This window comes from Saimiri boliviensis, chromosome 9 (assembly GCF_048565385.1).
Source record: "Saimiri boliviensis isolate mSaiBol1 chromosome 9, mSaiBol1.pri, whole genome shotgun sequence".
NCBI lineage: Eukaryota > Metazoa > Chordata > Mammalia > Primates > Cebidae > Saimiri > Saimiri boliviensis.
The window spans coordinates 12,875,168-12,900,127 of record NC_133457.1 but is presented as its reverse complement, the minus strand read 5'-3'; the positions used below and the strand labels follow the sequence as shown (position 1 = coordinate 12,900,127).

The following is a 24,960-nucleotide window of genomic DNA, read 5'->3' as shown; positions in this document are numbered from 1 at the left end:
TTCTAAATTTGCTTTGAGCCATATTCCAGAATTCCTCTCAACATAGCCACCAGATCATGGTGCTGGGCTCACTTTAAAAATAAAAAATTTAGATCTGTTTTCTCAAAGTAGAACATCTTGGCTTATATCTTGAATAAGAAAATAGCAAGAACTTTTTGGGAAAAGTACTCAGAGAATAGTTTCATATATAATTTGGAGTCATAACTTTTCTGGAAGGCACTGAATTTGGAGAGGGGAAATAAGGGGGAACAATACTGGCCTCTCATCTAAAGAATGTGTTCTTGGCTCTTGAAATGACAGAATGCAAGTGACATCAGAGAAAAATTTACTTTTTGATGCAAGTTTTTGATATTCCTAAGTCAAAAAGCTAGATAGGCACAGGGTGTGGATTGTATCCTTTGTATTATTGCTTCTAACAACATCTGGATATGGCTCTTACGATTAGAAGTTATAAAAAAAAATATAGTTTAAGAGAACAAAAGTTAACTTTTAATTTCTGTAAAATTAGTCACCTACCACCAGTAGTTTTAAAAATGTGTGGTTATGAATAACATTGACAATTTTTATGTATGTGGTAAATAGAGAAACTAGTCATTTAGAATGTATAATTCTATGTATTAAGCACATAAATTTATATTTTAAAATGAGTATGTTGTTTTAAATTTTACAAAAACCAATATGAGAACATAAAAACTAAGCCCAGTGATGTGTTAACTGAATTTGATAAGAAAAAAGTTGAGAAGGTGGTTGGACTTAAAAACATCTATTGGCATGCCCCCATGAGCATGCCTTCAGAGTGAATGTTCACATAGGGCACAGGGGCCCTGTCTCACATGAACCATTGTGTAGTCCCAGCTGAGTAGAAGCAGCAGGAGGTGATACTCCAGACTGGAAGGGAAACATAGGGCTTGATGGAGCAAGGATTCTGAATAAATCAAAATATGAAGACACTTCATTCCATGAGGAATTTTTCTGTTTCCCACCATTAGCTCTGGGTACTACTATTTGAGAACCATTAGACTGTCAGTGACGAGGTGAAGGATTCATTATCTGCATAGTGTGGGCTGGAATTTCTCTAAGAAAATATCCTGAAAGTCCCCTTGTGGCAGAAGACGAACCTCTGCAGTGAAGAAGGGATGGCTGGCATTCAGCAGTTAGCAGTTAATGAGGCGAATGGCCAGGGTTCTAAGTGTGAGGAAATAGAAACTGGGTTTGCTTCTCCAAGGGAGGTGGTGATAAGAAAGAAAGGATGCAGAGAAGGAAGGGAACGATGTGTGAGATGGGGTGAAGTCTGGGACTGCATGGAGTCTCCAGGAGAAATGCTCCAAGGGACAAAGGACTTTTAGAATCAAAGATAATCCCTAAGGACACAGTATGTTAGTGTGCTGTTGAGTGTGTGTGTGTGTGTGTGTGTGTGTGTGTGTGTGTAACTGGATCTGTTTCATGTCTGTTTCACATGAAATACAGCATCTTATAGCCATGGAACATGACATTTTACAGTGTGGCATAGTGAGATAATTATCTCTACACTGAACCAGGAAAGCAGATGGCCGAAAGTAAAGGAGACCTTGAACACAAGCTCCTCAGGCTTCTGTGGACGTTTCTGGAGATCTTGCCCTGTTTCAGGGAGTCTAAGCCTATCTTATCTAAGGTTTCAGTGGACCCAGAGGTCACCATTGACATCATAAGGACATTGCTGTGCCTGTCAAGAACACCATTGTGTGACTCTCCTCTCAAAGTGCTGGATACCCTTACATCACCGAGCTCCATTGAATTGGTGTCATGCTCTTGGCTTTTAAGAAGACCATTCCGGCCGGGCGCGGTGGCTCAAGCCTGTAATCCCAGCACTTTGGGAGGCCAAGGCGGGTGGATCACGAGGTCAAGAGATCGAGACCATCCTGGTCAACATGGTGAAACCTCGTCTCTACTAAAAATACAAAAAATTAGCTGGGCGTGGTGGCGCGTGCCTGTAATCCCAGCTGCTCAGGAGGCTGAGGCAGGAGAATTGATTGCCTGAACCCAGGAGGCGGAAGTTGCGGTGAGCCGAGATCACGCCATTGCACTCCAGCCTGGGTAACAAGAGCGAAACTCTGCCACAAAAAAAAAAAAAAAAAAAAAAAAAAAAAAAAAAAAAAAAAAAAAAAAAAAAGACCATTCCAAGAGCAACCAACTAAGAATCAGGCTAAAAAAAAAAAAAAAAAAAAAAAAATGATGCTTGAAAATGATCCCTATGTGACTCTATGTCTCTATCCACAGTCCCACAGGGGAAATTTCCTTAGGAATTCGGTGTCAAAAGGACTGCTCCATTTGGGGACCTGGTCTGTACTTGCTTTGATAAAAACAACTGGAGATTTAGTGATACCTTTTCAACCTGGCTGCAGAAAGTTCCAAACCCAATATTCTTATGTGTCACAACACCTGTTTGTGCTGTCAATGGTTTTGCTTCTTCCTTTTTGTGATTCTTCTGTCTGGTTTCTTTTGTATTACTCTGCTTTAATGTGCTTTTCATTGAAAGCCACTCAACTCCCCTATGGAAATATTTAGAGTAAAAATAAAATGCACCTTTGATTTTGTTCAATAACAATTTTCATCAGACTCAAATCAAATGCTAAGATACTGTAGAGTGTCCTGGTGAAGGTACCAGAAGCACCACGTACTTACAGGTTTCATTTCTGCACTTAGTGTCTTCTCTGAGGATTAGTTGCTCACTGGGACCCACACCTTCATTTTGTCTCCCATGGAAGAAGGGTTATAACCCTTTAGGTTCATGCCATGCTATCAGCTGCCTTTGTTTCTAACATTCGTGAGTGAATTTAAAATAAACCTTTTTTTTTTCTTTTTCTTTCTTTTTTTTTTTTTTTTTTTTTTTTTTTTTTTTTTTGCAGAAGCTTAATAGATTTGTTTACTTAGCCCCAGAAATGACACTGTCCTTTTTTTCAAACACAGTTTCTCCACGAAGTAGGTTATTTGTATGAAGTTCACATGCAATTCGAGAAAGTGAGTGGGAGCACAGGAAAAAGAGAGAGGGAGAGACACTTCAGCGGTTACAAAAACTGGGAGACTGACACTTCATTATTTAGCACAATTTACTGCAGCATTCACATAGCTTCGGTAGTGCTCTTCCCTTTCTCATCTACCCCAGGGACCTCAGCCTTAGTACTATTGACATTTTCTACCGAACAGTTCTTTGTTGTGCGGGACTGTTCTGTGCACTGTGGGATGTTCAGCAGCATCTCTGGCCTCTACCCACTACCTGCCAGTAGCGCTCTCCTCCTTCAAGTTGTGACAACCAAAAGTGTTTCCAGACATGGCCAAATGTCTTCTGGGGGTGCAATCACACTTGGTTGTTTTTTTTTTTTTTTTTTTTTTTTTGAGACTGAGTTTCAGTCTGTTGCCCAGGCTGGAGTACAGTGGCATGGCTCACTGCAACCTCCGTCTCCCAGGTTCAAGTGATTCTCCTGCCTCAGCCTCATGAAGAGCTGGGATTACAGGCATGTGCTACCGTGCCCAGCTAATTTTTTTTGTATTTTTAGTAGAGGTGGAGTTTCACCATGTTGGCCAGGTTGGTCTTAAACTCCTGATGTTAAATGATATGCCCACCTCAGCCTGCCAAAGTGCTGGGATTACAGGCATGAGCCACTGTGCCTGGCCCATACTTGGTTGGAAAACACTGATCTATGTCTCTGACCAGCTTTTCTATCATGATAGGCTACATAGCTACTTTCCAATTCATCTGGGCTGCTGAAACTTCCATCATGTTATAGTCATTTCCTCAGCCTGTAGCCTAATTGCCCTTTTTTTTTTTTAAATGTTTTGGTTGTAATTTCTTCTTTCTATTTGCTCTGCAGCCAGAAGCAAAAGGTGAAGCAGTAAGCATATTTTATCTTTTCTGTTGCAACTCTCTCCTTACCTCTCATGGTCTTAAATAGCATCCATTTTAAGGTGGTTTTTAATGATGCTGCTACAACTGTCCTTAGGAGTCATGGTATGATTGTAACATCTTTATCCTCTGGGCCTCTGTGCACAGTTGAAATAAATCATACTTTTGTTTTAATTATTACAGGTCTATTCTTCACCAAAATCTATTGCCAAACCTGAACTGTATACCTTAAAAGGAAATCTTTCTCAGAATATAATGTAGTTTCTTTAAAACTGTATTATATTTTAGAGAACATCGTTCCATTAGGCTGTAAGAAGTTAAAACTTTGATATAAAAGTTAATTTCGGAATTTCCCTTCCCCTCCTATTTAGTAAATGCTATCTAAATTCTTGGCTGCAGAAGGGACCAGAGCATTTAACTAATTACTGTGACAGTTAACAGTTGTAGCCTGTTTATTTGCTAGACCCAATATAAGCTCATCCAAAATCACATTACAATAAATGTAAAATCCAGTGTTATGTTTTGTAAGGTCAATTAGTGCTTTCCATTAGTGAGCCCAATTTTCGAGGACAAAGACCATTGAAATTCTATCTTGAAATCCAGTAAGATGGGTTTCAGACAAAGTAAAATATTATCGTATTGATTTTGAATAAATAGACCTGGACAATATATTTGAAAGTATCTGTATGACTCATAATTTGTAATGCCATTTTTGGGGGCTCGGGGGGAGGTGAGAAGCAGAGGAAAGCAACATAGCTTAGCAAATAAGAGCACAGATTCTGGAGTCACAATGTCTGATTTCTAATGTTAACATCAACATTTACCAGTCATATTACATTGGACTGATTATGTAAAATCTGTAAGCCTTTTTTTGCTCTCACTGAATAATAACAGAACTAACATGACTGGATGTTGTGAGGATTAAATGATATATTGCATATAAGCAGATAATTCTATGCTTGTCCTATAATTAGAACTCAATAAATGTTAGCTATAGTAATTTTGCAGAATATTAAATTCTGGTGGATAATTTTGATAGAAAACCCATCCCCAACTGGCTTAAGATAGCGAGGTCTGGAGGACCTCGCTTTCTGTGCTGCTTTCTGGCACAGAAAGTTAACTCTCAAATGATGTCGTAAGGATTTGGTTCCTTTCCATTCTTTGTCCCATCTTTCACTCTGTTGGCTGTATACTTAGAGTATAAATACACACTGTGACAACTTCCAGAAACCCCACCTCTCCTTTGGAGTGACAAATGGCTACGGTAACTCCTCACATCCACCTAGGTTCCATAGAGTGGGAAAGAACAAGCTTTTTTTCTGAAAGCTCCTGGAAAAACCAGGAAGTTCACCATAATTGGGTTCATTTAGGTTATGTGCCCAACTCATTGCAGCCAGAAGAATATGATGGACTGATATGCTGAAGTCTTCTCACATCCATGGTCTAAATCATATAGTTGGCAATAATGGAAGTGGAGCCCCTATACAGATTCTGCACAAAGAGTGGGCATGCAAATTGTAACAGGGGGCTATTTCTTGAAGAAGGTGGAAAATACAGGGATACTCAAGAAATAGCTATAAAGGTGACATCATCAATGGAAAGTTTTTTTTTTTTTTTTTTCCTCTTGCTATCCACTTATTACAAGAATTACTGAGACTAATGGTTGCTTATTTGGAAAATTGCCTACATAGCCTCTAGCTAAGATACTTTGCTTAGTGTGCTTTGGGTACTTGCTTAAAAACTTCTCTGTAACAGCATGGCCAGGAGAAAGCCATCAGTCAGGACCGATCTGCATCTGTGGGCTTTTGTGTCACATGGTGCTGGCCGATTCTCAGCAGATCTGCTCTGGCATCTGCAGACATGATGCTCTCCTCTCTGTGGTGAACTCTAGGAGGGCTTATCTCTGTTGGTTAACACTAGCTGCTTTCTAGCTGCCATTTTGGAGAATTGAAGCTTATTTTTGGAAAATTATCATTCAGCGACTGTACATGTCCATATGGCACAGCAGAACTTCATCAGGCTTGGGAAAAAGTTCTGTGAGATATATCCCAATTCACTGGGAGGTTGAGCCAGGATCCCGATTTCTCATCTTGTTCAATTTTTTCTGAAGAGTCTTCATAGGATACGGAATGAATTAAGAACTGGGCTCAGGGGCATATTTGGCTCATCATCATTTGGATACTTTAAGCAAAATAATCATAATAGCAAACTGGCTTTTAATAGTTTTAAAATTAACATCATTTTTTCATCAAATTCACATCTCTTGTGCATATAGATAAATATTTTCCTGTTACACTGCTTGAAGGGTAAGTCTCATGGTCTTTAAACTCTTAGAGGATTATACAAAACTTCCTGGTATATGAATGATTTAGAATTAAATATTATTAAAGCTTATTATAAGCTTCTAGAAAAAAACTTATTCTCAGCTTCTAGAAAAAAAAAAGCTTAGTCTGATTTCTAGTTCTTGCTCTTCTTGATTATTGAAGTGCATATTTTTCATCCTCAGTTACATAATTTCTCAAGTAAGTTGCGTTAGCTTGGTAAGTAAAGGTCTTTCCATTGGATTTAGGCAGGGTTGGTGCTCACTGGCTCTATGAGACCCAGAGAACTCCCAGGTCACTGTCAAGTAAAGAGAACCAGGCAACATGCAAGCCATACATTTGGGACCTCAAGTGGTGATGAGTACTAAGTTCCTCTCTCTGCTTATGATTTCATGGTCCAAATCATATTTTTTGTAATTGCTTATGCAACAGAAGAGTATTTTACCTCTGTGCCATCTCAGGGAGAGACCTCAGTTTACAATAATTTATAATAGTAGGTAGGGGAGTAGCCTCAGCCCCCTCTCACTATTGGTCCTTCTATATCACCACACGTCTTCCCCCTTAACTCACACTATTGAACGTCCTGGCTCTCACCCTCTCATAAGGAGACATATTGGAGTGAGGTAGCACTTGTGATCTCTTATTAAGACAGGGACCAAGAAATTTTGGGATGCAGATGGTATCACTTCTACTAGGTGGCCAATGGATGATGTGCTGGCTACTACAAAAGGGAAATTCTTATTGATCGTAAGGAGGAAGAAACACTTGCAGAGCTTAGCTATGGATCACTGTATTCCAGTTCCTTGATTGGAGAGGGGTGGGCAGGGATACAGCTGGACATAAGATGCAGGTTGAAGCAAGGACTCAAACATGTCCACGGCTCTCTTGCCTTTTCTGTTTACTTCACTCTGCATGCAGACTAGCTTCTTCCATGAGGTGAGAGATGAGGCTGGTGTTGAGGTTACACCTCAGAAATACCAACACTGGGGCCAACTCATCATCAGCGCCTGTTTGAAAAATCCTTATGAAAAACTGAGTGGTCCACTTCAAGCCTGGACCAATTAACTGTGCTCTGGGGATGCAGTTAAGTAGGAAAATGGTTCATTCTGAGGTAGTGCTGTCCCTGCATGGGGCAGAACATTTCTGTGATGAGGTGAGAAGGGACACTGTTGAGATGGTTCCATAGATGTTCACTACACAAGTAGACAAGACTGGCTACAGTTTTGGATGTCATATGTTAACTGACACAGTGAAAATTTTAACTTTGGAAAATTCAACTCTCTGATCATTACTTCCAATATATAATCATACATTCTGAACTATATAAAATCCGTACAGTTGGATCTTGCCCCAAACCATTCCATCTACTGTTTATGGCTTGCTTCCCACCCTAATACTTGGGTTCCTTCTTCCTCTGGTTGGTCTGGGACCAGTGGATCCAACATGGTCCTAGGGCCCTAAGCATCTGTGTGCGGCTCTCCTGTGACATCTGAACACTGGCCTTGGGGACAGTGTGTGGCTGCTTCCAACCTCCTGTCCACTCAGCCTCTCTGTCTCTCTCTTGCTCTTGATTTACTTTCTTTACTGTCAGATAGCTCACCCTTCATACCAAGTATCTGAAATTCCTTGAAACTTGTTTTCTTCACTCACCACTTTTATGACCTGCCTCAGTCTAGTTTGTCTTCTCTAGCTCCTCAGATTGGCACATACTGTTGGAAAAAATGTACCAGTATACAGTTATTGAACTGAAAAATCTGTGGTATCAAAACTCTGAGAGACTTTCTGTGCTTTGCAATCAAGCTGCTTCTCACTTGGCTCTCCTTCATACTGCTCACAGCAGCTGAGCCATGATTTTATCCTACATGCCAAGCTGCTATATGTTACACACCTCTTGTATCCAGCACAGAGTAGGGAAACAATACAATGTTTACTAAATCCATGAATTAGCGTATTACTGACTAGATTAAAGCCTTCATTCACCAAGCCAACTCGCCATACTTGAGAAATGATGTAACTGGAGTCCAAAAAGATGAATTTCCACAGTGAGAAAGAGCCAGCATTAGAAATCTGACCAGCCTTTTTTTCCCTGAAAAGTTTAGAATGAGGTGAATTTTAATATTATGTGTATTGAAATTTATACCTAAGAAGTGGGTGTAAATGGCTGTATATTGAAATATATATTTCAATGTGAATGTAGCTTTTGTAGTCTGTTGGGCACCTAGGTCTTTATGGTAAATATTCTTTTCTGTATGAATTTTTAAAATGTACCAAGAAAAGGAGTCTACCTAACCTGTAAATATGTTCATGAAGAATTCATAATGACATCCTATCCTAACATTTTGGTAAGTAGGGCCTCAACTCCAATATTAGGTTGATCTCACCGAAAAAGCAAGAATAATAAGGTTAATAACATCTATTTCACAAGTGAGATGGGGTAAAATCCCAATATGATTTGGTAAAATAAAAATGAAAATGAGTCATGGAGCATGTTATTAACTCCATTAATAAATACATGATATAGGGGATATCTAAGTACAATTATCTATCAGAAATCTTATCAACTATAACCTGTGAAATAGTTCAGTAAGTTTAAAGTGCTTACAATCACTTGGATTAAAATAACTATTGAGCAAGTCATGGTGGCTCACACCTGTAATCTCAGCACTTTGGGAGGCTGAGGTGGGCAGGTCACCTGAAGTCAGGAGTTTGATATCAGCCTGTCCAACATAGTGAAACCCCATCTCTACTAAAACTCCAAAAATTAGCCAGGTATGGTGGCACATGCCTGTAATCCCAGTTACTTGGGAAGCTGAGGCAGGAGAATCATTTAAACTGGGAGGTAGAGGTTGCAGTGGACTGAGATTACACCCCTGCACTCCAGCCTGGGCAAGAGAGCAAGACTCCATCTCAAAAAAACAAAACAAAACAAAACAAAACACACAAAAAAATTCTAGACTATTGAAAAAGAAAAAAAAAAAGTTATGAAACTGATCTGGAGGGGTTTCCTACAGGATGGATGTTTATGCTGTAACTTGGGATGAGGTAAAATTTATTTTTTAGAGGTGATCCTTTGTGAAAATAGTAAAAGATCTTTGGGGTGAGTGGCTGGCATTACATTAATTAAATTAAAAATAATATAAATAATATGAGGCATGTGAAACCATATTTATTCCCAAAAAGCTTTATATTTGGGAACGTGAGTGTAATATAGTCTGCTCTGTGGAAATTCTGCCCAGTCACCAAGGCCTCTCTGAGGTGACAGCTGCTTGCCCACAGCAACCATCAGTTATTTTACACATAACTCCAACCCTTTGGCCACAGTTTATTGGGCCAGAATGAGCACTTTAGCCTGCCCTGTATGAACTTCAGGAGCACTGAAATCCTGTAAACTGAAGAATGAGGCAACCGTGCAACGGGAGCAGAAATGTTAAAGTACAATTTTCAGACACAGTTGCATCCTGGCCTTGCATGTGGCAACTGGATCCTTATAGTAAATCTCTCTTTTCTGCTTAAATTTAGGCTGGGTGTGGTGGCTCATGCCTGCAATTTCAGTACTTTGGGAGGCCAAGGTGGGAGGAAGAGTTGAGGCCAGGAGTTTGAGGACCAGCGTGGGTAGTGTAGTGAGACCTCTGTCTCTCTAAAATATAAAAAATGAGCCAGGAGTGGTGGTGCAGGCCTGTAGTCCAGCTATTCAGGAGGCCGAGGTGGGAGGATTGCCTGAACCTAGCAGGATGAGGCTTCAGTGAGCCGAGATCACACCACTGCACTCTATCCTGGGTGACAGAGTGAGACCCTGTCTCAAAAAAAAATTTTTTTTTTTTAGTAAATACCCCTGGCTGAGGTTACGGTGAGATATACACATTCATACCTAGTTGGTGGTGGTGTGCATTGTTATGTTTTCTCGGAAATATTTGACAACATGTAGTTAGGATATTTAAAAATGTTCACATGTGTATTTTAGTTGTACCACTTCTAGGAGTATGGGAAATTTCTCAGATTCACATACTTGAATGCGCGTCTCAGTGTAATTTATAATACTGAAAAATCAGAAAGAAGCTCAATGTTCCAATTTGGTGACTAGTTAATTTTATCAGGGTATGTCCATATTTTGTAACATTATACAAATATTAGCATGTTTTAGAAAAATATTTAACTGGGTCATATGTGTGTATAATAAATAAAAAAACCAGAATAAAAGTTCCCAAACTTTAAAATAATGTTTTGACTGGGGGAACTAAACATGACTTTCATTTTTATGTTATTCTATATCTTCTAACTTTCCTACAGTGATAATGTATATAACTAGAAAAACTCTGTTATTAAACAAATTACAATTAAAATAACGTATTATTTTAGCGTTATAGCAAGAGTTTTTTCTTTGTTATGTGAAAAACTAAAAAAATCAAAACATTGTGTTTATTTTGTGTCGTGCAGTAGAACAAAATGTTTTTTCTTTATCTTTTCAATGGCAGGATACAAAATCTATAACCAATAGTATTAGACTATCAGTTGTATCAAAATTTAAATAAAAATATATTCATACTAATTCAAGGTTGTCTTATTTTAAAATAAAGTAGTATCTATTTTACGTATGAAGATAAATACATTGCGATAAAATTATTTTATTTTAAAGTAAATATAACTCTGCCAGATTTTAATTAACAGCAATTTAGAGATATATATATATGTAGGATACATACTTTTTTTAAAAACAGGAAGGTATACTTTATGATATATAATCTTTTTACCACAAACTATATACACTTCTCAGCTATTAAATCAAACAAACATACTAGGAAGATGCTACTACTTGGGACCAGCACAGCACTTTTACAGTAGTTCACCTTTTATATGTGACTTTAGTAACACCATTATACAAATAAGCCATCTTACGGGCATTGTTTTGGCAGTGTAAACAAACCTATAAGACATGGGTCGAATTTCACAAAAAGGTCTTAAACTTGACAACTACTGCTTAGCAAATCTTTGTACAAAATGTGCAGTAACAGGTGCAGGTGTGGCACAGTTGCTAATAGCTAAAAACAGGCACCAAAGCTTTCCTGCCTTTTGGAAATTGGACAGAACAATTTTGAACTCTGATCTCCTGTTGCTCCTCTAACAATTTAATACATTCTAAATACCTGTATGTGGAAATAAAAAGTAACAGGACGAAAGCAGACTAGGGAGACTGCATTTCTGCCAGTAAGATTTCTCAAATCAACACATTCATTGAGTTTCTGACATTATTCTTTGAGCAGCTGTCATCTATCTAATGCAAAATGTGGCTTTGCTTTGTCTTGTTGCAAAGGGAAAGAAAAGCTTTTGTTCAGAGCTTTAGAAAAGTTGGTTCAGTCCACATAATCCATTTTCTCCCTCAATTCTGAAAAGTAGCTAATGCTCATTTGGTGGTGAAGTGCTTCAGAGGAATGTTCTCTTGCTTCTTCGTTCACAAAATTACTTTATGGACAGGTTTCCAACATGTCACTCAACCTCAAAACATGGTTCAGACTTCTTGGTAGATGAGCTTACATTATCTGAGGGCCGGTAGGAAAGCGTGCTCATTTTTGTTGAAAGGTTTGAGTGGGATTTGGCTTTTGGGGGAATATATTTTAGAAGCTGCAGAAAATATTTTTTAAATTTTTTCCCCAGAAAGCCATAAAAAAGAGGATTCAGGCAATTATTAAAATAAGCTATACAAATGGTGATGGGCATGGCAGTGTCCACAATATCTGCAATTCTACAGTCATGTATGATGCGGAGTTGAATCAATACATCCAGAAAAGTGAATATTTGGTGGGGAATCCAGGAAAAGAAAAAGAAAAGCACAATTGCCATAATTATCTTAAAAATATCATCATTTCTTGGCTTGTTCTTCTGAATTTCATAAGCCTTCTTTAGGGCCTTCCAAATAAGAGTATAACTTGTAAGAATGATCAGAAAAGGAAGCAGGAAACCCAGAATATTTTTTGTCAGGCCCAGCCCTATTGGGAGGGTTGAATTTTGGTACTCATAATGGAAAGCACAAACTGTAACATTGGTGTTCTCGATGAAAAATACATTTCGATGGATTACAGCTGGCAAACTGGCCAAGCCCGCCAGCAGCCAAATGATGATGCAGGTGACTTTGGCTACAAGCATTGTGCGTCGAAGGCGGGACTTCATTGGGTGAACAATAGCCAGGTATCGATCGATGCTGAGACACGTGAGTAGAAACACGCTAGCATACAGGTTGAAACTGACGCTGCCTGAAGCCATCTTACACAGGTAATTGCCAAAGGGCCAGCGGTATTCCATAGCGGTGTAGACAGCCCACAGTGGCAAAGTCAGTAAAAAGCATAAGTCAGCCAGCGCTAAATTCAAAAGAAAAACACTGGCCACAGTCTTCAGTTTCATGTAAAAGTAAATGACTATTACCACCAAGCTGTTTCCAAATATTCCCACCACAAAGATGATACTGTATAAAGTAGGAATCATGACAAATATGTAATTATGCCTTCCAGCTTTGGGACAATCATCTTGGATTCTTTTAATACCATCTTCAGTAGAAGAGTTGAGAATCATTTTGATCTCCTGGGTTGAATTTGTCACAAACACTAAATCAAATGCACCTGGGGAAAATAAAAATAAAATGGTAAGAAAAGAATTCTAGTTGCAAACAAACAAACAAACAAACATTCATTTCTCAGTCGTAAACCTGGTAACTCAACTTTAGTCTTAGGAAAAAATATTAGATCATATTTCCTAAGGAAACACTGTGAACTGATAAAGTCTAAGAATGCACATTTAAATTTTAGAATGTAATTGCTTTTGTAGAGAATGGTAAGTATCATCCAGAGAAATGGAATTTGGGTTCTATATGAATAAACTTATCTAGGTCCTTTCCCTTTTTTCTATAAGTAAATCATAGTTTCTAAATTGATTAAAAACATAACCTAAATCAGTAGTAGAAAATACTACTGAATTAAATTAGTTTTTCAGAGAGACCTGAAAGTTTTTCCTGAGCTAAGCAAGATTAATTCATTTATCATTAACTTCAGAAGTGTGACATATTCATATCTTATTCTTTAAACCATTTCTTTCCTCTCACAATCTTTACTTAGGTATAAAGATTATTAGTATTCTTCCTTAAGTGATCAGAATTGCTGCCTTCAGGTAACTGACGAATTGGTCACTGTGGTAATTGATTTAAGAGGGTTAGGAGGGAGGGCTCGACTTTGAATAGGATTTTTCCATGGTTTTCCAGGGCTGTCAAGTCAGTAATCACTTACTATTTAACTTCCAACTCAGTCTAGCAAAAGGACATGAATCTTCTAACCTTCATACCTGCCAGCTGTTTCTGAAGTTCACTCTGTGGTTAACTATTTGTGTAACAAAGATGTCAAATGAATAGGTTTGGCCAGTATTATCAAGAAAGTATGTCTTTAGTGAGGGCTTGAAAAAAGCAGTTTTTTTTTTTTTTAGAATTCCGGGAAGAAGCAGATGCTCAGGAATGAGCTGCACAAGGACGTGCAAATATTTGCTGATTTTCTACATAATCAACAGTCAAGCCATTTATTTATGTGATTTAGAAAATCAACACATTCTGTCCTGGATAAGAGTCTCTCAGGAAGTCCCAGGAAGGAGACTGAAGATGCAGTGAGAGTGATGTCACCAAATGTGGTACAGCCACATTCTGAGGTGAAGGTCAGCATTGGGCACAGGCCAGGACAGCTAGGTGGGCAGATGTGCTAGGCACACAAATCCTATTGCTCCAGTAGAAGCAGGTCCCCAGACGAACTTGGCTGAGCATTCTCTTGTAACAGCATGCCCTGGGGAAGAAGAGGAGCAGAAATAAGACAGCACTCCCATGCCAAGCATGGTTGTGCTTGGCATTCAGGAGAGCTGAAACACGTTCTTAGAGTAGTGTTCATTTTGGTGCAAAGGGATGCTGTGCAAGGGATACAACCCCAGTAGTAGTCAGCTTTTAAGAGATAACATATGTGAAGGAGTTCTTAAGTGTCTTCTTTGCCTTCTCTGAGTAAGTTGTTCTCCGTATCTAAGTTTTTGGTTGTATGTCCTCATTATTGTTCTTTTTTGTATCTAGCTTATATAATCTACATCCTTTTCTTCTTTCACTCGGGGACGTTAGCATCCACAAACAGGTGTTATCTACCCCAAATGTCTCATCTTTGGTAAAGCCTTCCCTACTTTTCTGAGCACTTTGACACTTTGGATGTAGGTTTGATACTATTTTTTTTTTTTTTTTTTAGTTAGAGCCTTACTTTATTGGCCATGCTGGAGTGCAGTGGCATGATACTGGCTCACTGCAACCTCTGCCTCCCAGGTTCAAGCGATTCTCATGCCTCAGCTTCCCTAGTAGCTGGGATTACCAGTGTACACCACCATGCCCAGCTAATTTTTGTATTTTTAGTAGAGACAGGGTTTTGCCATGTTTGCCAGGCTGCTCTTGAACTCCTGACTTCAGGTGATCCACCCACCTTGGCGTCCCAAAGTGTAGGGATTACAGGCATGAGCAATGCTCCTGACCTTGACACTTTACAATCATCTGTTGACATATCTATGTTGTCCACTGGTCTGTCAGTTGCTTGTGGGGAGAGGCTGATTAAAGTTTACTAGTGTTTTCTTGTTTACTAGTGTAGGCCCTGGTACATTCCAGGAGGCAGATGATAAATGTCTCATGAATGAGAGGCTGAATGGACAAATGAATGGGTGAATAGCATATAACTTGCAGCTATGAATATAGAGTATCGAGACTAATTTCTGTGAAATTACATCTTGGTCCCTGCAGAGTTTCACAAAGAGTACTCAATATCAACCTGGGCCTCACCTTGGAAAAGAAAACAGAAACAAAACTGAAACAAAATAAACAGAAAATTCCTTGGTGCTCTTTGAACTTGTGGTTTAGAAAACAGAAGATAAAAAGAAGAAATAATTTAATAGAAACTAGGGCTAGGCTTTTAGGGAGGTATGACTAGTTCTTCCTCACCCAGAGGATTTCCCTATACCTTGTTGATTTTCCAGTTCATCTTATTATTGTTTCTGAACTTACACCAACTTAGAAATATAAATTCATTTATATAAACACATCTTCTTTATTAAAAATTAATTAGTCATTAAAGGGTTATGGCTAGTAGTCATTTGTGCCTTAATGTGGATTAATGTACCTATTTGCTATCCTTTTAACCATCTCTTAGAGATCAGCTGGATTTTGCTTAGAAAAAAATTAGAAATATGAAGGTTAAGGAACCTCAAAGGTTGAAAAGGGCCTGGGTGAACTCCATAAGTGAAAATGAGGGCAGAGGTAAATATTTGGTTCAGCTTGGGCATAAAGGCAGTAAAAAATAGAAGGGAACACACTTTATGCTCTAGAATCCCCTGGGTGACCTGAGCTGTGAGAACAGGGAGGAAATTTTCTTCTCCTTCTTCCCCCCTTGACTCTACTTTGACAGCACACAACTCATGTGGGTTCCATTAATCCTGTGTTTGGAGTAAGTAGAATTTTATTAACTAGTCTCAAACTATAACCAGCATTCATAATACAATTTGTATGGGTAAAAGTCTGCATTTGTGAGAACCAGTTTATAAACATAGTTTTGTACTCCAACTCCTTCACAGGCTGTCAGCCTTTTCTTCAGTTACCACTGATTCATATTGACTGGTATTTAATATATAAAAGGTTGCTTTGAACAGCTAGGGGAGCATCCCTGGAAACTTCGGCGAGGTATTATTATCGTAAAGAAAATTCACTTGAAAGAATATGGACATAGCACTGAATATACCAATCAAAAGAACATTTTACATAAATGTTTGTGTAATGACCAAGACTCCCTACCCAGGAAGGAAACAGATTTTCTCATAATTGAGGGTGGAGGAAAAAGGGAGAATAATTTTAGGTGATAGAAACAGTGGAAGGAAGCACAGGGAAGCAGAAATGCAAATAGCACATTCAGTGGATATTGATCAATTCATCACATGTTCACTCAACACCTACTATGTGTGGGTGTTCAGGATGCAAAGTGAATAAAGTCACAGCTCTCCTCCTCTGCACTGTTTGAGTCTACCTGGGGGGACAGGAGCCTTAAAGGCAGTATTATCTTCAGTGTGTTGAATGTTATATCAGAGGCCTGTGGAATACTCCGTGTTTATCACTGACCCAGCTTGGTGGGGAGTGCAGGCTTTGGAGGAGGGATGGTGAGAGGACAGTGGGTAGGGGGCAGGGAGGGATCACGAGATGGCACCTGGAGACCAGCCAAGGTGGAGTAGAAATGGTGTGTCATCACTTGAACTTCCCCCTTCTTACTAATGCCTGCAGCATCATCTATGGGAAACAGCGTTCATAAATTAACAGATATTGCACAATCCTCCTGGGGGTGTGGGATCTGGATGTGCACTGGGTATTTCTACATGGGACGGTGACATAGGCCATTTCCCAGTCTGCCCTGCTGCTACTGATAATCTTCCCTCGAGAAATTTGTTTCTATGGAGAGAAGGAAAGACAGGACTTTTGTGATTGATAGTTACTTTAGATTGATGATAAATGAGTGTGAAATAGTGAGGCTCTTTTTTCTTGGAAGTGGAAAGGATACTATTTTGGTGAGAAGTTGAAGGAGAGAGAGATGTAATTGACTAGAAGACCAAATTCGTGAGTCCTAGAAAGTAGCTACGTTTCAGCTACATCCTGCTTTTTTTCCCCAGAAGGGTTATAGGTAGGTAGAACACTGACTAAAAACACAGGAGGATCTACCTCTTCCAGTTTTTTCTATTTCTGATCTTACTATTCCTTTTATCCTAGTTCTGTGGCTTACATGAATTCCATAGCACTATTTTCCTTTAGGGAAGGGAAGATGAATTTGGGGTTGAAAGACTTGAAATGGAATCCTCCTTTGCCACATACAAATCTGTGTGGCTCTGGGTGTCATCCAATTTCTCCGAACATAACCCTCAGTTTTTTCATCAGTAGGAAACAAGAACAGTGACATTTATTACACGTGATCTTTGTAGGAATAACATGAGATAACGTGACAGCACTTGGTATATCTTTCACATATTGCTTAATGAATATGTTTGACTTAAATCTGCATTATTATTTTTTGAATACAAGGCAAACATTGACTCAGAACAGCCATGGGTTAAGAATGCATGAGAGAAAAGAAAAATGTTTATCATAGGTAAGTTCCTTCTGTTGTCATTAAAAGTCTAAAAATTCCAGGTTGTTGTTCTTTTGACGTATGAGTAAAAAATAATCTTAAGCAGCTGAATAAATATGCCAAGAGTCAGGTGGGAACCTCAAGTCTGTGGCAAACAAAGGTTTTGGCTCATTGTAGCCAACCACAGTTATTTAACAATTGCTTTTTAAAGAGTTACCTCATATTCTTTGACAGCTTCCCTGGTTCTTAAAGCATAAGAATGAAGATTTTCTTTCCCTTTTTTTATTCTAAGAATGCTTTTCCCAAGACTTTTGATTAGAATATTAATACCTTCTTAAGCTTTTAGGCAAGCCAAAACCAATCTAATTAAATTGTTCATTACAAGTCTTTTTAAAACTAGTTTGCAATCTAAAGAAAAAAAATACCTCATAGTTTCCTATGATAATAAAGAGAGAACTAAAAGACCAAGTAATTATATTTAGAATAATCTTCTATCAAAGTATCTCTCTCAAGCATCAGAAAGAGTAGGCCAGTGTTTGTAAGCTATTTGCTTACAGTGTTGGACAGCCCAATAAACCATCCTCTTCAATAAACTATTGTTTTTATTGTTCCTATTTTATAATTCAGAATTAGAAAGCAACTGTCTCTGCTCCTACATTGCTTCTCCCGCCCCACTCCACCATAGTAATGCCACAGGACATAACGGATAGGTATTCACTTGTGAATTCATTGACTCGTAGAAATTGGCACTAATATTTTTAGAGTTTTTAACTCGTTTCTTTTTCAGATCTCCTTGTTCTTATTTCTTAGCCCTCTGCTCCTATTTTATGAATTTTACTTCATTGATTTTCCTTAACATTTTGAATATATGTCTGTTAAGAATATCTACCCAATTGCTTTACTATTTGTAGTTCTTCAGGTATAAATTCTATTTATTACACCTATGAACACTGTTTCTTGATCATGGCCTTCTGCTTAGGTTCTGTAATCTCTGACTGTGTTCATTTTTGGTGGGAAGGCTGAGTGTCTGGATGATGGTAGGCTATGAAACTTCAGTTTGGGCATACAGCAGTCCCTTGATCTGGAATAATTTTTAATGTGCTTTTCTGAGCTTAGTTTTCAACAGTGTGTGTGTGTGTGTGTGTGTGTGTGTGTGTGTGTGTGTGTGTTAGTTTTCAAACATATATATATATATGCATATATATATTTGCAGATACTATATGTCTGCAGTATTTAGTACATTAGTATCTATACCACTCTCAACAAAAGTTTTCCAGTCTTTCATCATGAATAGGCAGTGACTTTTCAGTTCCTGGCTTTAATCAGAAACACAGCTGAAATTGCCTTTAGTACATATGTCGTGTGGTCCTGTCTTTCATACTGCCAAAGTCAATGGAACTTTATCTCAGCTGTGTATCTAGTGTTAGCCCTGCTCTGGCCCAATGTGGTCTTAACTTTTATTCAGAGCTGTGATCCGGCATTTGGTATTTAAGGCAGGAAGGGCAGATTCCTTGCCTGCTTTGTCAATTTCATCTTTTACTGAGGTTGCCCTACATGTTATTTGGAGGTGATAATTTCCAAATAAGTTGCTTAAACCTAATAGCTTTGGATTATAGTCATGGCTTTTGATGAAGCATTTGAGCCTTTACAGATTGTATTTGCCTCCATTCTGGGAAACCTGGCAGCCATAAAGAGGGAAGCATGGCAGACCACCTGGCACCATGGGGCAAGAGACAAATACTGCTTTTAAGGCAGATGCATGGGAGAATGCCATGGTCTTGGTTGGTAATCCTAGGCCAACTTCATGTTAAATGCTTTCTTTGGAGATGTTTATGTTCACCTCTGCAATTCCTGAGTGAATATTTCTGTCAATGTAAAACATTTTATTAAATTATTAATGTCATATTAATTACTTAAGATTCAATCTCCTCGAACTTAATAAATGGCTCTCTGATATGTATACATGGTAAATAGTGTCTTCTGGCCCTCTTCCCAAGTCAATATCATTCACTGTCATCTGACCTCACAAGAAATAAAAACAAGGCCAGCTGCTTTATTAATTCTGCATGTACCAATTGTGACTAACTGTGGTGACAGTGGTTAAATGTTTCATCATTTCCAACTAGCCCTTCCCCTTGCTTATGCAAAATAACTACAAACCCAAAGAACCTAGCTCATGAAAGGAAATTCAGAAACTTTATAATTTATATTGAAATTTATATTCAGGATATCAACTTCAATGAAAGTAAAATGTTAATCTCACATTTTAGCTTCTTGGGAATTGTTCAAGACTACTGTCTAATAATGAAACTCTAAACTACAATTAAACTTCTCTCTGCTCTAGAAATTCCTACTTACCATAAACTAACTCGGTTGCGATGAAATGTCCCAATCCCTCCCATACACATCACTATCTCAAAATCTTGGCTATTTTTGTTTTTATTTCAAAAAGTAAAGACAAACAGGCAGCAATGAAAGATATGTGATCAAGCCTAATTCACATGCTTTAAAAATCTTCCTTTGACACAAGAACAGAAAACCAAACACCGCATGTCCTCATTCATAAGTGGGTGCTGAACAATGAGAACACAGGGACACAGGGAGGGGAACATCACACACCAGGGCCTGGGGGGTGGTGGGCTACGGGAGGAATAGCAGGGGGTCGGGGGATTGGGGAGGGATTGCATTAGGAGAAATACCTAATGTGGATGATGGGGCAAGGGATGCAGCAAACCACCACCATGGTACGTGTATACCTATGTAACAAACCTGCACCATCTGCACATGTGCCCCAGAACTTAAAGTATAATAATAACAACAAAAAATCTTCCTTTGACATGTTGGTGCTAGAAAATACTCTTACGTTAAATGTAAAAGGCCATGAATGGCTTTCCAGGGTGTCTGGAGAGAGAGAGGAGACTCCAGAGACTAGGAGAAAAGGAAAATAAAACCTAACTTTGAAGAAGGCCTATAAGAAAATGAACCCCCGTCCTCTTATGGACACATAGAATTTTCCCACAAGAATTATCACCACATTTCAGTGGATTAGTATCTCAGCCATCATGGGGGAGGAAACATCATTTTTAATAATATGGCTCTTTGGAAACTACTCATAAGCTTTTCAACAGAGAAAAAGGCAGCACTGATGTGGGCTTAATCGATAACAATTGCTTCACCCAACTTGTGAACAGAACCACAGATTTCGTATATGAAGCCACCTCACTTTTATTTCTTTGAAACTTTAATTCAGCAGCAGCAACTATTTATCCCATGTCAAATTCCATTTTAAGGGGTGTGAGGAAAGTTATCGGGGAGGAAAAGAGGCACTTATTAATTTGTACCCTTAAGAAATTATGATAATATTACAGAATTTATATGTATCATGGGTTTTATGTCAGGGTTATTGGCCACATGGCAATTCATTTTAAAGCTTTTAACATTATACAAACCACATAACCATAAATTTTAAATGAAGCTAGAATATTCAATATACTGTACATGTTTCTCCAAATTGCTCAATATTCTGATTGCAGAAGAAATATTCTTTAATGATAGTCTGCAAATTGGTGGAAAATGCGGGAGCAGACTGAGGTTCTAATTTTAGCTTTCCTACTCGCTAGCTCGGTGACCCTGAACAAGTCATTTAGCTTCCCTAAACCTCTATATCCTCAGAGAGTTGGTTATATTCTTTGAAAAGAATCTTCCAAAGTACTGAAATTTTATAATCCTCCCTTTGAATAGGTATGCATCTTTTGATGAGAAGGGCAAAATTGCTTGACAAGTAGAACAGCGATTTCAAGAATTATAATAAGGCAGTTGATTAATGCTATCATATTTTGTTAAATCAGCTATCTATATAGATATTTTTAATCCCACATTGATTTAATAGTATTCTATATTAAACACAAGAACTCTTTGTATTAAAACAACAAAGCGAAAAAATTTATCTTTTACTCAAGTAAAGAAACTCAATGTAAGATTATGATAGGCACAGTTTTTTTTTCTTTCCTTTAAAAAAATTAACTATTACTCAAAGAAATATTTTTCAAGCACAACATTTAGATAGCTGGTTGTGGTCCTAGGCTAATGAAGTCAATGTTATGAATTTGGGCCCTATCTAGACTAGTTTGTTTCATTCCATTTATGGCCAAAGGCTGTAAGCCGTTTCAGACGTCCCTTTTGTTATTTATTGACACTACTAGGTGAAAGAGTACAGTTTGGAACATAGTCAAAAATCAAAATTAAAAGCTTGTCATGAAGTTAGAGAGTCAAGATTACACGGTCCTGTGAAGAGGGGGGCACTACGTGATACTGTTAACATAGAAAATTGACCTATTCTCAGATTCTTTGTAATAAAATACAACTTTTTAAAGTTTAGCAATTAGTTAATGTGGTCTAATTGCCCAGATAAAAACACAGAGGTGAGGGCAGAGTATCAGAAACGACCTTCAAGAGAAAATTTCAACATTCTGAAGAGTTAAAGGGCCTCTAAGAAAACTAATGCTATAAGGGTCATATTTATTTGATTTTATCACATAGTTTCCTTTTCTTCAAACACAATTTTGTATGCATTATAGTTCTTTTTACTTTTTTTTTTTTAAATATCAAAATGCTGTAAAAACTGAGGAACAGCAGAACAATCTGGCAGAGAAAGCGCTGGACTGCCGTCCTAGCAAACAGTCTGCTCTGCCAGTAAGCAGCAGCACAATCTTACAGAGGCAGTTTAATCTTTCACTTTGTTTTCCTTTAAATATTACAAAATATTTAGAATGGGAATACCAACACCTGTTCTCACCTCTATTTTATGAACTGCTAAAAATAAAAAAGTAAGTTCTTTGGAAGACATAAAAGCATTTTTAAAATATAAAAGGGTAAGTAAAATGAATTTAATTAAAGAAAGCTCAGACTTTGAAAATACTGCTAAAATTTTTTATTCAGAAGTTCAGCAGAAATATTTTTCATTACTATAATGCTTTTATTTGAAGAATTATAACAAGGCACTTGATTAACCCTGAAAGAAAAGTAAAATTGTAGATTTTGAATTGCTTCTACATTTAATACTTGTGGCAGCAAATGTTTGGGTACAAACTGACCCCTCAGGGCAAATCTGACCAACAGATATATTTTCTTTGGTCCGCCAGAGCATTTACAGCTTTGGGGATTTGAATTCTCTGTAGTTCACTAATACCCCTCTATTTTCTGGTTCTTTAGTTCAGAGCTGTCCAAAAGAAATACAAAGTGAGACACATATATAATTATAATTTTTCTATTAAAAATATTTAAAATGTAAAAACAGGTTACATTCATTTTGATAAAATACTTTAATGCAATATATCCAAACTATTGTCATTTCAACATGTAATCAATATAAAATTATTAAGATACTTTACATTTTTGTATCATGTCTTCAAAACCCAGAGTAAAATGTATGCTTCCAGGACACCTCAGACTAGCCACATTTCAAACACTCATCACACTGGGCTGGCTGCTGTACTGAAAGCACAGTGTTGGTGCTTTACTCACGGAAGTCCCTAGTTGGCCCCTCCAGGAATGGTTCTGAAAGTGTGGTTCCTGAAACAACAGCATCATCATCACCCAGGAATTTGTTAGAAATGCAGATCTCTGACCCCACCACAGACCTACTGAATCAGAAACTCTGTGGGTGGGGTTCAGCAAGCTGTGTTTAATGAGCCCTCCAGGTAATTCTGATACACACTAATATTTGAAAAGCACTACCTTGTAGGCAACTTAATTTGCAACTCTGGCTTAAATGCTGATAATCCTGATTAACAGGCAAAACCAAATCCAACAAACAATAAAAGTACACTCAGCTAAAATGTTTTCATTTAACCTTTATGAGGCATCAAAAACTAAATATGAGAAACTTACTCATTAAACTGCATATTTCTATTACACATTCAGGACTGGCATAAAGTGTGCCCAGCAGAATGTCATCTAGTAAAATTCCCTTTTCAGCTGCTCATAGATATCTGAAATTCCTATAATTCACGTAGGGTGGAATACCCACCTTCATACTGTCTCAGGCAGAACTAACATCTACCTGAAAAGAAACCCAATGGCTCAGGTGAGAACCAGAATTAAGACAGTAGGAAGAGCATAGCGATGGGAACCAAAAGTTCTGAATCAAGCACATGATTTACCTCCTATGAACTGTGGGGCCTTTGGCCTTTCACTTGATCTAAGAATATCATTTTCTTCCTCTGGAAAATGATGATAATGATAATGTTCATGATGAGGATGATGAAGCAGCAAGCATGTGTCCAGTCTGGCGCAAAACATTTTTGAAAACACTGAATGAGATCGTGGATCTGGAAATGCTATGAGATACTAGAGCTTTGGGACTTTTGTTGGTGTAAGTTCACACTGTGGTGTAAATGACTAATTTTTTTTTTTCTGTGAACAAATCTGGATAAGAGAAAGTGGGAAACTACACCAGGTGCTAGAAGTAGAAGAAACTGAAGTACCAACAAGGGGTGGAAAAACTCAGAGAGGGGATGCTGAAAGGCACTGCTGAGAGGCTGTTTGGACCAGACTGTTTTGTTAGCTCTGAGAATTCCTTTTGACTATTGCATAATTTTAAAACATAAATTACAATGACATTAAACCTCTGTAATAAAAATATTTAGACCATTCTATCTACTAGTATCTCTCACTCCATTTCCTTTCTATGTTAGGCTACTTGCGTTTTCTAATTAAATAGACTGTGATAAGAGACACGGATGCCAGGCCAATAAAAGGTAAACAACACTTTGCCAAGTGAAAAATAAGATGAGCTACCGGTGACTGTTGCTTCCTGTGAAAACTTCATTAGCAATAAATGAGTTACCAGATGTCACACATCAGTTTTCAAATTAAAATATATTCTCAGTAGTTGTGTGGTGTCTGAGCAGAAGTTAAAAATGAACTATTTCCAAGAGAATTGTATAGAATAATGCACCATTTTTGCCTTCTGATTTTTGTTCCTCCTCTAAATGTAAAATACAATGCACCTCCTGGGTTGTGAAGTGGAAATACAGCATTTCTGCATAGAAGGCTATGTAGGGAAGTGGCACATTGCTCATACAGCAGTAACTGCTTACCAATAGAAGAAATTTTTGGAACACGCTGTACCACACCAAGACCATCATCTCCTCTTTTTTTTCCACTTTGCCATTGCAAGTTCTCCTTTTCTCACCTTCAGGTTCAGCATATGATTTCTGCTTTTATTACCAGCAACAGAACTGTTCAAGTCAACAACTGCCAATGTTGACTCCACTCTTTCTGAATGCTGCTATGACAAGCCCGGTAGTGCTTTTTCTTCTTCAGGAGATATTAAAACTCTGTCCTCTGGTTCTTCCAACTAGCTAAGCTGAGGCTCTTCCTGTTCTCAAAGTTACAAGTCGCCAATCCGAAAGCAATTATGGTTAGGGAAGGAACCCCACAGAAGGAAAGAGAAGAGTACAATTTCATTAGAGCCAGCAGAAACTTCAAATGATAAGCCAGTGTGATAGAAATATCTAACACTCTCTAGTTTTTATAAACAAATAATTTTGGCTGAACTTCAGCCCAGTTCCTTTGCAGTTTCAAAATTTTTGCAGTTGCTGGTTCCAGC

At 38.0% G+C, this 24,960-nt stretch overlaps 1 protein-coding gene and 1 long non-coding RNA gene across 5 annotated transcripts in view; one reads left to right on the top strand and one right to left on the bottom strand.

The window, feature by feature from the left end:
• LOC141585585 (uncharacterized) overlaps nt 1-24,960 on the top strand; it is a 371,751-nt gene that overhangs the window by 75,513 nt on the left and 271,278 nt on the right. The window lies entirely within an intron of this gene.
• AGTR1 (angiotensin II receptor type 1) overlaps nt 10,804-24,960 on the bottom strand; it is a 45,543-nt gene continuing 31,386 nt past the window's right edge. For 3 of the 4 annotated variants that reach the window (XM_074405475.1, XM_010335789.2, XM_074405474.1), the window contains one exon: nt 10,804-12,809. In XM_074405475.1, the coding sequence (XP_074261576.1) occupies nt 11,683-12,762 (1,080 nt within the window). In that variant the 5' untranslated portion in view covers nt 12,763-12,809 and the 3' untranslated portion in view covers nt 10,804-11,682. The other variant, XR_012519119.1, reaches the window with a different exon arrangement.